Source organism: Spermophilus citellus (genome assembly GCF_964194105.1).
Source record: "Spermophilus citellus genome assembly, chromosome: 3".
Classification (NCBI taxonomy): Eukaryota; Metazoa; Chordata; class Mammalia; order Rodentia; family Sciuridae; genus Spermophilus; species Spermophilus citellus.
Window position 1 is genome coordinate 81323469 of NC_138184.1, and position 15616 is coordinate 81339084.

Sequence of the window (15616 nt, forward strand, 5' to 3'; positions counted from 1 at the left end):
CGAGGCAGCCAAGTCACCCCCTGTTGAGAACCGTCACCCTTGCCCTTTTGCTGGTGGTTCACAAAGAGGAAAAAACATCTGCTTAGAATCTTCCCATTAGAAGATTCCTTAGAATCCTCCTCCTTTCTTAGGGAAGGAATCACAACAGATGGCTGGTGTAAAGCATCCCTTGCCGGCACCAAGTTTTATTTTTTTTTTTCTGGTTTTCTATTTTTTTTATTGGTTGTTCAAAACATTACAAAGCTCTTGACATATCATATTTCAAACATTAGTTTCAAGTGAGTTATGAACTCCCATTTTTACCCCAAATACAGATTGCAGAATCACATCGGTTACACATCCACATTTTTACATAATGCCATACTAGTAACTGTTGTATTCTGCTACCTTTCCTATCATCAACTATCCAAGGGAGAGAAAATGGGAATTGCATGGAAATGGAAAGAGACCCTCATTGTTATAAAAAAGTTTTATGTCCCTGTATTAATGAAATCCTCACCACGGCCTTAGGTGGTACCCCTATCACCACCATTCCTATTTCACAGATGAGAAAACTGAGGCACAGAGAGGTTAAGCAACTTTCTCAGAGTCACAATTCATAAATCGTGGGAGTGGGATTATAAACCGGGGATGGCTGGCCCTAGGGCTACAGTCCTATCCCGCCTTCCACAGAGAAACATTCATCTCCAAGGGCTGTACAGGGAATTCTGAACATTTTATATTTCCTCTATTCCTCTTAATGTCCTCCCTGAGAAACAGACCTTTGTCCTTGTTTTACCATCAAGAAAACTGAAGCTCAGCAAGGTTAAGCCACTTGCCCAGGGGTACACAGTCTTTATGTAACCAAACCAGACTTTGAACTTGAATCTGTCTTTCACTTTCTCCTCTTGTCTTTGGAGCCTGCAGGGGGGGAAAGGCACCTGGCAGATGGTTTCAGGGAGAGAATCGATAATATCCACAGGTTGCCCCACATATTCATCAGCCTAAAGGATTCGCCCTCACCGACGTCTTCCTTCAATAGGACAGTTCCTGCCTGCCTGCCACGGTGGGCTTTGTCCCCTGCAGCCCCCAGAACTAGATTCTCTAGACACTGTCTACCACCACAAGGAAGGCAGGCACCACAAGGAGCTCAGCAGGACTGAGCCCCAACTGTAAGCACTGAACAAAACTAAGACTTTGTTCTTCTAGCTGCCAGGCCCTTCTCTGCCCCTACTGGGCTGTGTGCCCTTGGACAGGTGCCTTGATTTCTCCATCTGTAAAGTAGGAATGCATAATGGAACTGATCTCACAGGTTGATGATGGCTTAAGGAAAACATGCAGGTGGAGTACTTAGCACAACACCCAGGCACAGTAAGCACTCACACTACTGTTCCTGTGACTGGACCTGGGGTGATGCAGCACCTTGCTCAGCGCTACCTCAGCTCGGTGGACTTCTTTCTGTGTCTTTGTCTCTTGGCTTCCTCAATCGGGGTGCCGGGCTGACCCCCTCCCCAAAGTGCTGAGGCTCAGACAGGAATCCCATTCACCAAGTCGGAGACTGGGATCTCTGGCTCCTGGCAGGTGACAGTGATAAACAACATGAGGATGAATGAGTCTGACAGGCGCACACCTCGCTCGCCAGCCGCTCGGTCGGTCATCTGAGGACACGTTCCCGAGAGACCCTGCGCCAGAGCCCCAGGCCGGCCTCGGCCCACAGCTGCTCCCCATGTGCAGCAGATGGTGCGGCGCTGGCTTCAGAAAGTGCCAAGTTCAATAAACTCAATGGAACAAAGAGGGTGGGGGACAAGTGAGGGGCTGAGTCTGGAGGTGATGGCGAGTGAGAGAAGAAAGAGACAGACAGACAGAGACAGAGAGACGCACGCACCCCGCCCTGCTGTGCTACGTTTTCCTAAATCCTCGCGAACTTGGTCTTCCAAGTTCAAGTGTTCAAAGGCAGCCGCTGGGCTCTGCCTGCTGCGTGCTGTTTCCTGCTCTCCTCAAGGATGGGCGCAGAGAGGGTCACAGGGACCCGCGGGGCAGTGCGTGCTCCGTCCATCTCCTCCACGTCCCTGGTCTCTGCAGCAACAGAACTGGACGGCTCTAGAGCTGTCTCTTGACGTTTTCGGAGGATACTTTGGGATTTTCCAAGGAACCTGAGCTAAACAAGCAGTCGACTGTGATCCTCCGGTGGCCTCTGGTGGCCTCCAGCACTTGTTTGCAGAAGCAAGCAGATCCCCTTGGCCCCTAGGCCGAGCAGCCTGATGGCACGAGGAGTCATGTCAGTGCACATGGGTTCTGAACACACGGGGAACTTGTACCTCTGGAGAAGTGCCGGGGCAGATGCGTTCACACATAGCACCTGCCATCTGTGTGTGTCTAGAAATGGGCTGTGAGGTCTATGAAGCCCTAGTCGGTTCAGCCCCTTGAAAATCTTTAGAAGGACAGGTGCGGAGGCAGATGGCCACACCCTGGTCACAAGGGAAACAGAGTCCAGGGAATTATAAAAGCCACACCTTTCCAGAACAAAGAAGGAGCAGCCACTGTCATTGAGTAGGGACCACCCGCAGGCATTTTGCCAATATTCTTATTTTATCTTAGCAACAATCCTCAGAGGTAAGGACTTTATTTTTCCTAATTTACAAATGAAGGAAACTGAGGCTCAGAAAGGTTAAATCACTTTCCTGGGGTCCCAGAGCCAGGAAGTGGCAAAACTCAGATACAGAAACCAGAAAACTCAGTCCAGAGTTGGCACCCGGCCTAGATTCTGCAAGTGAGTGTGTGTGTGTGTGTGTGTAAGAGTGTGTGTGTGTGTGTAAGAGTGTGTGTGTGTGTAAGAGTGTGTGTGTGTGTGTAAGAGTGTGTGTGTAAGTGAGTGTGTGTGTGTGTGTGGTGTCTCTGTGGAGGGACTCTACAGTGACATGGGGCTGGACAGGAACACCTGGAGAAGGTGACCGGACACTCTCAGAATCCAAAGCTTGCCTGGGCTGACGTCCACAGCCAGGCGCCAGGGGAGGAGGCTAGGGTCAGCTGGAGACCCCAGGAGGTGGAAATGGAACCCGGTGGGTGTGCTCAGCAGGCCCCCCAAGATGTCCACATCTGCATTCCTAGGATGGTCCTTCCAAGAGACTTTGCAGATATGACCAAGAATCTTGGGATGGCAAGATAACCCCAGATTACCCAGGGAGGTCCCACGTCATGGCAGAGGTGCCCGTGCGGGGGAGGCGGGAGAGTCAGCGTCACAGGGTGGGAGATGCCACACACCCCTGGCTTTGAAGAAGGGAGCAGCCACGAGCCAGGAAACTCAGACAGCTGCCGGAGGCTGGAAAAGTCAGGGAGCCGCGTCTCCCCCAGAGCGCCCCCCCCCCCAAGAATGGACCCCCACCAACACCTCGACTTTACCCAGCATGAGCATCTGCCCTGCAGAACTGTCCTTGGACTCCCATCATCTTAGGCCACCAAGTCCGTGATTGTTTATTGCAACAGCAACAGGAAATGCACAGGGTGACTCCCAAGGCCCGGTGGCTTGCAGAGGCATCTCATGGCCTCCTAAGGGGCTCTGGCCCCACCCCTGAGTTGGACCCTCTTGGGCCAGCATTGTCACTTGGAAAGACCTGGCTGGGTCCCACACGTAGACAAAATCCAGAACCTGCCTCGTTCCACCAGGCCCTCACTCTCCGAGCCTCGGGGGCTCTGTTCACAGGTTTATGTGTCGTCTCCAAAGGGGGCAAGTTGGGTCTTCTCTGCCTAAGACCTTGCCGCTGTCCTGGGCCAGGGACCCTCAACTCCTTCCATCCAGCCCACCAGCCCTGCCGAGCACGACCTTTGTACCTGCTGAAACCACTCTTTTAAGGACCATCCTGAAAGTCCCTGTGCCTCTTCATGAGTTCTCACAGCTGTCCCTACTTGTCTTCAGAGTGTCATCATGAGGATCCGAGTGATCATTTAAATAAAGTCTGAATCCCTCCCTAGAGCCTCAGCTCCCTGGGGGCAGGACTGTCCGCCTTTCTCACCGTCACCTCCTGCCTGCCCAGCTCGCAGCAGGTGCTCCATAAATATGCGTCGATCGGATGACAATGTTTGGGTAGCAAAGTCAGACCAGCCAGGAATCCACTTCCCAACACCTCCAAAGAGCATCCACTGGTGCCCAGAAGAGGGGACAGACCCTCTCTGGTGCCTCTGGAGCCTCCTGAGAAATAGAAGGTGTCCACTGACTTCACAGAATGACCAACATTTTCCTTTAAGCACTAGTCTGTGACAGATGCTTCCTGGACATGAGCAGTGATCATATAGCTTATGTGGCATGTAAAGAGCTAGCTAGAGGGTGAGAGCTTCTTACAGTGTGCAGCTCATTGGCACTTAACATTTGCCCAGGCATATAAAACCAGTCTGTCTGCAGGGACTGGTCTCCTTATGATTGAGGGTCCTTCCATTTCAAAAAAGAAGAGAAAATTTTGATGTTTCAGCCCCAGGATCTGAAAAGCCCTGACTTACACCCCTGGAGGAAGCCTAGGTGCATCTCACCTAAGCTTCTTGGCACAACCTGGGAAAGGGGGACCCAGGGAACCAAGTTCTTCCAAGCTAACTGGCTGAGACGAAGGATCAGACCCACATCTTATAACACTTGGTCTACAGACATTTTCCTTCACAAATGTGCTTTCCTCTCTAACGCAAGGTAATGCATGTTGATTATAAGACAGTTAAGAAAGTCGACGAGTCCAGCTCATTGGATGCTCTTAATGTGGAAGGCAGAGGAGATGCAGGCATCGAAGAAGAAATAAACACATAATCCCAGCACCTGATGATGATCACCATGAATATTTTATGCATCTCTTTCCTTGTTTTCGTTTTTGTTGAGTGCACACAGTAGAGACTTTCAGGTGAGCGTGCTGCGACCTCCTCTTGCGCCCTGATTACGATTCTACTCCTGGGTTTTTTAGATTTCCCCACGTAGCATGATCAGGACAGCGTCCCCCGCTCACCCCCATGCTTGGCCTCCCCCGTCCATCCCCAGCAGAGCATTTCTCAAAGTGAAGTCAGGGATTCAGCTGCAGAATGAGATCAGTGCAGATTCTCAAACCTCATTCAATCCCAAGGACTCGTCCTCTGTGTGTGGAGCCCTGTCCCCCCATGGGTCTAGCTGTGCCCGACAATGAGCCAGAGCCCCGGGCACTGGTATTTGTCTGATGCTGGTGACACACAGTGAGAGTCAACAGCATCTCTTATACAAATAGGGCTCTCCCATCAGGACACGTAAAAATAAATACTTCTACTGGGATGACAAACGAAACTGCTCTATCTCCAGGATATGAATCCCTTGGTAGCCTCATGGTCCTTCTATGGCACACTTTTGATTTAGTTTCCTGCGGTTTTATTTTTGAGTTAAAATCTTTGGCTTAGCATCTGTGTCCCTAGCATTTGAGGGTGCAGAGAGAGGGTCCCAACAAGCAGGCTCCAGGAAGCTCCCCGCTCACTCCCCATCTTTGGCCATCTGTGCCTCCCGCCCATCTTCTTTATTGGTCCTGAATCCATAAATAACCAGGCCACAAGCTGGGACAACGGAATAATGGTCTCAGATCTGGGGGCTTCAGGTGCCATCTGCAGTCTCTGATCAGACCCCGAGTGTTAATTGGGCCTGTAGGATTGGGCGGGAAGGGGCAGGGTTTCATGTCGGTTTGCAAATGGCATGTAAATCAATAGCCTTTGTTGTTCAGGAAGAGGCAAGAGACCCTTTGGTTGCCCTAAGCAAGTGCTCTGCAGTTTAGAACGGGATCCTCTATTACATGTTATCTTCCCATGAGGCCCCAGCAAAGCTGGCCACGAGGCAGGGAACCACCGGGGCTTTGTGGAACATGACCATGGTCTCCTGAAGCAGAGAACCAGCTCCCAGCCTGGCTGTGTGATCCCGGCAAGCCTCGCCCCGTCTCTGTGCTTCGGCACCAATAAGGGTAGAAGAGCAAGATCTATTTTCTTGCTAGGGAAGTGGGTGGAGATGAGCAATGGAGACAAGACGGTGGACAAGTAAATGTCACCAGGGCACTTATCCCTGTCCTTCAAACCTAATTCATGGTCTCATAATATTTTATAAATCAATGGCATTGAAAGGCTTCCTGAAATTTATCTACTCCTGGCTTCTTCAAATTGTTTTTAAACCCTGGAAGCAGCTTTGCAAAGGAGACCCAATTGAAGAACGCAGACAGGCAGGACAGATCAATGCAGACATGCTCCGGTGAAATGGATCATGGTGGCCACTCGCGATCTTCCACCAGGCCATCACTGGGAACAGCCCTGAACTGGCTCTACGGGTCCCCTGTGGGGCCAAGAAGCACCGCTGGAGAAGCGCTGATGTAGCCCGATGCCTCCTGTTTCCCAGGGGAGGCTGAAACCCTAGCAGGCAAAACCCAGGATGAAAATCCAGGTTTCTAGAGGGTTATTTAGGGAAGCAGAAGGAGGGACAGGCAGCAGTTGGGTTTCTTGTTCCAACTGCAGGGGACAGAAGCAGCTGGGATGACAACCCAGAGCACGTGCAACTGGGTACTTGCCAATCACTGAGGGTCCCTTAGGGTGGGAAAGGCAGGGTTATCAACCAGGGCAGAGAAGGGACAGCTTGAGGGGACCTCCAGGGCTGTTCCTGGCCTGTGGCTGTGTGGAGAAGTAGTTCGAATGGGAACTCAGGAGCCAGACCGCCTGGTTCTAAAAATTGGCTTTTACCACTTCTTAGCTGTGTGACTTGCGCAAATTGCTTAACCCATCTGTGCCGAAGTTTTCTCATTTAATAGAACAGGGTGCTCCCCGTCAAAATGATTATAGGTCGAGAATGCGTAGAATACACCCGGCCCGTGGCTCGGCACAGCTTAGCCACACAGCCATGCCGTGGATACGGGCCGTTTCCCCTCGTGATGGTGGGGCTGGCAGCAGATCAGACTTCAGACTTCAAAGCGCAGCTCCTACTAAGGCGTCCTGTTTTGTGCCATGGTAAGGCCAAGAAGAGTCCATAGTCCTTCCTAAGATGGCTGGAAGGATTGGTTAAGAAAATCAGCACAGAGTCCTTATCTCTGAACCTGGTCCTAGTTAGTGACCTGTGAGTCCAAGGAGGAGCCAGGGAGGAGCCAGCGAGGGCGGGAGGTGAGGAGGAGCTGGGGAGGCTGCTGCCTTCAGCTCTACACCTCCTGCCTCCGGCCCAGTTCCTCCGACCTGGGTCCCTGGGGAGGCTCTGGGACCTGCAGCCAGGGCTCCTCCGGGACAGAGTGGCTCCTGTCCTGGATGCAGCACTAAGAGCAGTTGCTGTTTATAACACTGAGGTCGGAGCACTGGAGGGGGTGGCAGGAGCCAGCAGGCAGGGCTGTCTATGACACCCAAGCCCCTCCCATGGCTTCTCACATGCCCAGTGTCCAGTGAGACCCAGAGTGTGGAAGGGTGGCCGGTCTTCTCCATCAGGGTCCACTGGCTGTGACTGCACTGAGACAGTAAGTGCTCATTTGAGGGCAGGGCAAGGAGAGGGCTCCAGCTTGGTGATGCTTAAAAACCCCCAAAACAGGATGGCCAGGCCCAGGTCATCTAACACAGCCACGTCGCCTTGTTACTCAGGGACCCTGGGACCAGCAGCAGCACCACTTTGGAGCTTTCTAGAAAAGCAGCACCTCAGAAGCCTGGTGGTTCAGAATCTGTAATTTGCAGAGGCCCCCTGTCACCTGTGTGCATATTACATTTGGCAAGATCTAATGTCACCTACCCAAGACTCGGTTCCTGGTTTTGATTCTGCCGGTTCCCAACTGTATGGTCTTGAGCAAGTCACTTAAAATCCCTGTGCCTCCCTTTCCTCATGTGAAAAATGGCATAATAGTAGTGCTGAACTCCTGGGGAGGGGGGCAAAGCACTTCATACTGTGCCGGGCAGGTGCTGCTGTGTCAGGTAAGCTGTTATTATGCACCACTGGACATGCAGTTCCACTCGCTTTTACTGGGATACAAGCATGACGAGACAGCTACTGTGACCTACCCAGTCATTGAGACAAGTGCCCAGATGTGCTGAAGTGGCTTCGAGCTCACAGCAGGGATCAGAGCAGACCAGGTCCCTGCCCAGAGGATCTCCCAGGCCGGGGGAGAGCAGCGTTGGTTTCACCATCAGCTAAGAGCTTAATGCAGATGATCTCGTAGCTACTTATAAATGTGACAGGTGCCCCGGGGAAGTACTGGTCACTCTTCCTGCAAGGACAGTAGGTGGTAAGAGGCTTCAGGGGAGTAATGGATCCTGAAGGAGGAGGGGACCCACAAGGGGAGAACACAAGGGGGTGTGTGTTACAGAAAAAGAGGTCACAGGCACGTGCATGGGGGTGCATTCCAGGCACGGGTGACAGAGTGTGTGAAAGCACAGGGGACAACAGGAACTGGAGGAAAGCTGGTGTAACCAGAGACGCTGCTCTCTCCCCTGAAGTTGCACCAGAGCCACCCGGAGGGCTTGCAAACCTAGATTGCTGGGCCCACCTCTAGAATTTTGGCTTCAGCTGGGCTGGGACCCAAGAAGGCACACATCTCATAAGTTCCTGGGTGTCGGTCATGCTGCTGGTCTATGACAATGCTTGGAGACCCGCTGCATGGGGACAGTCAGGCAAGACCAGGAGAAGAAGAGGTTCAAGGTTTCCCACGTAGGGCCACAGGAGCTGCAAGGCACAGCGAGGCACCAGGGGCTGGGGGTGACTGGATCCAGCTTGTTTGAGGAATGTCAACATGGCAGTGGGGGGCAGAGCAGGTTGTGGAAGGACATGGGTGGCAGCAGGAAGCCTGTGAGGAGGCTACTCAGTCATCCAGAAGAGAGACGGCAGTGGCTGGGTTGAGGTGAAGACGGAGAGGAATGGACAGATTCCAGAAGAGTCAGAGAGGCGGACACATAGCAATTGGTGATTGGACTGGATCGTTGAATGTCGGGGGAGCCGGGGGTCCAGGAAGACCCCAAGCCTTCTGGTTTGAGCTAGTTCACCTGTGGCCACCTCATCTCCTGAGCATGGGGATCAGGTTGCTGGGGATGGGGACAGAGATGGAGAGCCTCCAAGATGTCAAGTTTGGTTTGAAAGCATGAGTGTCAGATCCAGGTGACGTCGTATGGATAGTTGGGTCACAGGGCTGGAGCTCGGAAGGCAGTTCCTCAGGAGAAGGCAACTTGAGATGGAGAGGGCCACTGCAGGTTCTTCATGGTAAGTCGATAGAACAGCTGTTGGGGGCATGAGCTTTGAGCCAGTCTTTGGTGGTTCTGAGAAGGTATCAGAAGTTTGCACACATGTGTACTTCTCTGGAGAAGGGTCCACAGCCATGGTCAGAAGCTCAAGGGCAGATGGCCCTGAAGGGTATGCGCATGGGCCCTGGTCCTGTGAAGTCCTTAGTGCCTTGTCTCTGCTTCCAGGCGCCTGGTGGACCGACTGGAGAACATGAGGAAGAGCGTGGCCGGGGACGGGGTGAACCGCTGCATACTGTGCGGAGAGCAGCTGGGGATGCTGGGCTCGGCCTGTGTCGTGTGTGAGGACTGTAAGAAGGTACCTCACCCACTCCCCTCCTTTCTTGCTCAGCGCTGGCTCTGGGGGCCTTGGGTCTCGGGGATGGAGCTTGAATCCTGCAAAATAGGAATTCCCCTGTGATGCTCTCATGCCCAAGTGTCTCCCAAGGTCATCCTGATCTCACTTCCTCCCCTGATGTCCCCTTAGAGCTCAGCTCCATATAGGATAGACTTGGCTGTGTCTTAGTGAGTCACTTGTCAGCTAAAGAGCGTGCCGGGCACACGTGCACACACGCATGCGTGGAGGGCCAGCATCCTCTCACCCGGGGTTATGGGTAAAGGAGACTCAGGCAAGTTAGAGCTATTGGCCTCTGAGACCATTTTTCCTCAAAGGGAAATCTCTCTGAGCTCTCTTCCCCCTCCGCCCTTTGCCCCAAACTGTCTGCACTTGACAATGCCAGGCCAGAGATAGCCCTGTCTTTAGATCTATTTGATTATGATCAAGGCGATTCCAATTAATGTCTCCAGAGGGAGGACATTCGTGATGCCCCTCGGTCCCTTCTGCGTGGTATCCCATTTAGAAATTAACATGGAATACTGGGGAAAGCTTATCTATTCTGAAAAACTTATCTGACTCAGCCAACCAGATAAGAAGAATCGTGTGACTTATCAGGTTTTCCTTGCTGTTTGGCTGTCAAGAAATTCAACCCCAAACATAGTGTTCCACCCCACAGACATGGCCTGTAGTCAGGTAGCCTCCTTCTCCATGGAGAGTTGAACTGGTCATTGCCAAGGTTGCCCTAGATCCTTTGAAGGAAGAAAGAAGAAAATGGGTATATGGTCTTTCCTCTTAAAAATCATGTCAATGCTGCATAGTTACTGAAAACTGTCCCTAATGGACCCCTGGAGAATTCCTTCCTCCGGGGCTTGGGAATGACTCCAGTGCTCATTATTGGAAATAAGACTCAAATTGGAACTTGATTCTAATGGACCTTGACCATGGAAGAAAGGGTACGAAGGAAGGAGAGTTCTAGATCTCCGCCCCTCCCAGACCCTTCCCCATCCCCAGCAGCTCAGGGCATGGCTCACCTGAGTGCTGGTTGGGCTCTTTTGTCCCCAGAACGTCTGCACCAAGTGTGGGGTGGAGACCTCCAACAACCGCCCGCACCCCGTGTGGCTCTGTAAGATCTGCATGGAGCAGAGAGAGGTGAGTGGTCCTTTCCCTTTGCCCGCCCCCTTCTCCTCCCTGGGATCAGGGAGACTGGAGGGCTGGAGGCTGGGCGTTCTGGGTGGGTCTTGGGCCTTAACTTTGAAGGGGATCAGCTCGGCCAGCTGTGAACTGGCAGGACGGCCTCTGGGTGTTTGGATGAACTTCTTGTCTCCTCACCTGGCGCCTGAGACTTTGCCTTCCCTTCCCCCCTCCCTCTCTATCCTCAACCCTCTGGTTGCCATTCTCCCCTCATCTGTCTCTCACATTCTGGGTTTTCCTCTTCCAACATCTGCTGTTTCTCTTTCCTTTTTTCCTAAGTCTCCTCCATTTTTCTTTCCTCCAAGTTTCCCCTTCATTTGAGGCATTTCTCCCCCTGGTCCTGTGTCCATGGTTGCTTCCCTCTGCCATCTCTCCCTTCTCTCTCTCCTCTCTCTCTCTCTCTCTCTCTTCCTCCCAGACCTGCTTTTTATTATTCATTTTATCTCAGTGCAATGCTTTCTCCTCCCCCCAGTTTCTTCTCCGCTCATCCCCTGCTATAGATCCTTGTCTCTGAGACTGTCCCAATGACCATGTCCCCATCAGTGGCAGCCAGGGGCCCGGCAGGACGCAGTGGGCACTCTCCAGCAGGGCAATCGAGGAGAGTTCCATAAAGGTGCCCTTTCCACGGGGCAGGGCAGGGTGGAGGGGAGTTGGTAGCAGGGAAGGGTCCCCTGCACCACTGACCTGCTGTGGCCACTCCTGGGACCGACCAGCTAGGGAGGGAGCAGTTGGCAGATGGGAAGACAGGAACCAACCACTGACCAGCCAGCAGGGAGGGAACCAAAGAAACACATAGCGTGGCCTAAATGTCCTGCCAACCCCTGCTGAAGACAGAGGTCACCAAAGCCCACTTACTCCTGTCTGCACTGGGCAGCCCTCTGGGGCACAAAGTGGGGTGGAAAAAGATCGACATGAGATGTTCAGTGTGCCATCCTGTCTGGCCCTAACCCACAGGGCAGGTCAAAGGCGAGAGGTCTTGGGACAGCTGTGGGCAGATCACCCTCTCTCCCAGGAGTGCAGATGGACGGCTTGATGCCAAGCCCTCACCTTTCCACTCCCAGGCTCTGCACTGTTGGGACAACCCATAACATTTCTGACCTTCCATTTCTCCATCTTTGAAACGGGTCTCATCAGACCCTTTGGATTGAGTTTTCAGGGCTGGCGTGTGGAGTCAATAAATGTGACTGCCATTGTGTCCGCGTGCCGTGGACCCAGAGCAAAAAGATTTTGAAATTGGTCCATGAAGGCGAGAGCGGTGGCCACAGCTCCTCCTCCCTCCCCAGGTGTGGAAGCGCTCTGGAGCCTGGTTCTTCAAGGGCTTCCCCAAGCAGCTCCTCCCACAGCCCATGCCCATAAAGAAGAGCAAGCCCCAGCCGCCCATGAGCGAGCCTGCCGCCCCAGAGCAGCCTCCTGAGCCCAAGCACACCGCCCGTGTTCCAGCCCGAGGTAAGACCCGGGGCTCTTTCAGCACCACGGACAGCTCCCGGCCAACTGGTCTACCTGGAGTTGTCCCTACCGTGGGCTGGTTTCCACTGGGTTGGTGGCAGATCAGGGAAATCTCCAGAGAAGCCAGGCTGCCAAAAACCTTTACTATCGTTCCTGTTCCTGGTGGGATGTGTAGAGGTATCAAAGAAGGGGAAGTTAAAATTAGGAACTGAGAGAGACACACTGGAGCCCTGGGGTGGGGGTGGGGATTGGGGGGTGGGGGTGGGGATGGGGGTAGGGGTGGAGATGGGGGTGGGGTGGGGATGTTGCAGGGAAGGCCTTTCTGGCCCTTCCCATTCCTTCTCTCAGCCCTAAGCAAATGTGAAATTGGACAAATTAAAAGTGAAAGATGAATAGAAAGGAAATTAGTAAAAAGAAAATTATCACTACTATTGATGGTATCGCGCTGATCCAAGTATTATTATTAAATATTAAAGTGAAGACTAAAAGAATCCAGAAAAAGGCAGCCTCAATAAAAACACACTTATCTTAATTGGATTAGGCCACTGAGGCTGCCTGAACAAGGCCCTCGCAATAATTTCAATTAACACCAAGTGATAAAATCTGGCCGTAATGGCCGCTCTGGGGAGGAGCGCAGCCAAGTTTCTGGAAGGACCGTCCTAATTGAAGGTCTCAAAAATTACAGCATCCACCTGTGACTCCCACAGGACAGCCTCCTTAGGTACCTGCTCAGTGCTCGGCACCCAAAAGACTTTCGACAAATGCTTTCTTCCTGGCAAGGCACGAGCGACTTCCACTGCCTACAGGAATTGCCCAGTTCAGCAGAGGCTGCAGCCCAGTCTCCACCACTGGGTCACCCTGTTGGCAGAGCAAGCCCTGCTCCCTCCGTGCTGCCAGATTGTGCAGCCTGACTGTTCTTTTTTAAGCCTCTCTGTGTGTTCGTGTGTACTTGCATGAGCCAAGGAAACAATTTCACATGGTAAAGAAGAACTAGATCAGAGGGGAAACCGCAGGGAGACGTTTTAGAGTTTTTCCATGTCCTGGGAGAGGTGAAGGAACCCCTTTGAGGGCTTCTTCAGTTATCGCTCTCCAGACACCAGAAAATCACGCTCCCTTATTATTTCCCTCCCTCCAGCTGACACTGAAGACAGGAGGGGCCCGGGTCCCAAAACAGGTGGGTTCTGCCGCCTGCCTTGCAATTTTTGGACAGGAGTCCTTTTACCCCGTTCCTCTGTTGCCCTTTATCTATTCAATGCTTTTCCTTCCAGGACCTGACCCAGCATCTGCTCCTGGGAGAGGAAGCTATGGGCCTCCTGTGCGCAGGGCCTCCGAGGCCCGCATGAGCTCATCTACCCGGGATCCAGAGAACTGGGACCATGGTCAAGGTGGGGGAGCTGGAGACGCCAGCCGCAGCCCAGCGGGTAAGCAAGATGGGGAAACCCAGTTACGCCCCTGAATGAGGAGAACTGGAAAGAATGCGGAGGACAGTGTGTTTTCTTCATTTGTTCATGCTGTGTTTATTAAGCATCTACTATACACCATGGACTCTTCTAAATGCTGGTCCTAGTCTGGGCTGGAGGAAACACAGGATCATGACCAATTCAAGTTCTGGACATCCATGATTTGGGTTGTGTCCATTTCTTACCCTAACATCATATGTAAGAAAAACATGATTTTTTTGCTTTTGTGTGTGTGTGTGGTGCTGGGGATTGAACCCAGGGTCTTGTGCATGGGAGGCAAGTACTCTACCAATTAAGCCATATCCCCAGTCCCTTTTGCCTTTTTTTTTTTAAATATCTGTGGGAAAATACTCCTTGGCTTTGAGAAAAGTAAAGATGCTTCACTCTCAAGACCCTCCCAAGCTCTCCCTTCCCTGGGCACATGACCTCTGCTCCCTGTGAGGATGGGGTGGGTCAGCAGGACCAGGATGTCATCACAGGTGCTGTCATCTAGCCTGGTACCTCTGGATCCACCAGGGGCAGATTTACACAGCAAGGGTGCCCACTGGGGAGAGTCCTCTGACCCTAGATTTTAAAGAAAATGCCAAATAGGTTGGGGACATCTATGTTCCATATGTGCCTGTCTGAGACCTCAGCTGAGCCTGGATCTAAGTCGGACAAGCTGAATGTTGAGGTCCCATGTTGAGTTTGGGTCTTTACTTCCCAAATTGGGGCTCATGGCATAGCACCTCAGTGCCCCCTTCTTCTTGGTGACAAAATTGGGACATACAATCAGCTTCCCAGACTCCTCAATGAACCTGTGGCTCAGATGGACAGAGAAAAATGAATTTCTAGATCCACAACATCCCCAAATACTTACTGGGTGCTTACTGTGTCCTTGACGCCATCCCAAGCTCTTCCCCCAAACCATCCCAATTAACCCTTGCCACAACCCCAGATCCAGCTGTGAGATGCCATGGCTCCCATCTTACAGGTGGTGAAGCCATGTTCCCTGGGGCACATTACCCATGACTGGTTAAAATGACAATTCAGCCCACATCTCACCACAAAAGCCTGTCCTTTTTGTTTTTTCTGCAAGAGGTGAAATTTCTATTACAATGTCTTCTATATTTTTGTAAAATATATTAAAATTATGTGTTTCATTAGAAGCATCATTTGCTATTTCAAATTTTTTTTCATGCACAGTTCAGTGACAGAAAGTGCACTGTGGTGCAACCATCACCACCGTCCATTCCAGAGCTTCTTCATCATTCCAAACTGAAATTTTGTGTCCATTCAACAGTAGCTTCTCATTTTGCCCATTTTCTGTCCCTGGTGACCTTGACTCTTTTTTCTAGGAATTTGACTATTCTAGATACCACATGTAAGTGGAATCATACAATATCCGTCTTTTTGTATGTAGCTTATTTCACTTACTGTAACATATTCACAGTTTACACAAGTTGTAACATGAATCTGGATTCCCTTCCTTTTCAAGGTTGTATAATATTCTGTTGCATGGATATGCCATATTTTATTTATCCATCCATCTGTCAGTGGGCATTGGGGTTGTGAATAGTGCTGCTGAGCACGGCATACAAATACCTGTTTGAGTCTCTTGGGGATATACCTACAAGTAGAATTGCCACATCTAATGACAATTCTATGTTTAATTTTTTGAGGACCCGCTGTGCTATTCTCCACAGTGTCTGCACTACTTTTGCATTTCTTCCAATAGTGCACAGGGTCTCAGTTTCAGTACATCCTCTCTGATGCTTGTGATTTTCTGTTTTTTCTTGGTTTCTCTTTGTTGTTTTGTCTGGTTGTTAAGTAGTAGCCTTCCTAGAGTGTGAAGGGCTCATTGTGGTATTGTAGATTTGGTTTGCATTTCCCCAAGATGAGTGACACGACACGTCTTTTCATGTGCTCATCGGCCCTCTGTATGTCTCCTTCCGAGAAACATCTATTTTGGTCTCTGGCACATTTTCTAAGTCACGGGGTGGGGACTGTTGTGCTGTAG

General features: G+C 51.6%; 1 protein-coding gene across 3 annotated transcripts in view; it reads left to right on the top strand.

The window, feature by feature from the left end:
- The window catches only part of RPH3A (rabphilin 3A), a gene marked incomplete at both ends in the record, with an annotated part of 54701 nt that overhangs the window by 19611 nt on the left and 19474 nt on the right, over positions 1-15616 (top strand). For all 3 annotated transcript variants that reach the window (XM_081286843.1, XM_081286841.1, XM_081286842.1), the window contains 5 exons: positions 9373-9502; positions 10583-10669; positions 11995-12157; positions 13293-13331; positions 13426-13578. In XM_081286843.1, coding sequence (XP_081142969.1) covers positions 9373-9502; positions 10583-10669; positions 11995-12157; positions 13293-13331; positions 13426-13578 — 572 coding nt within the window. The remainder of the gene's footprint in view (positions 1-9372; positions 9503-10582; positions 10670-11994; positions 12158-13292; positions 13332-13425; positions 13579-15616) is intronic.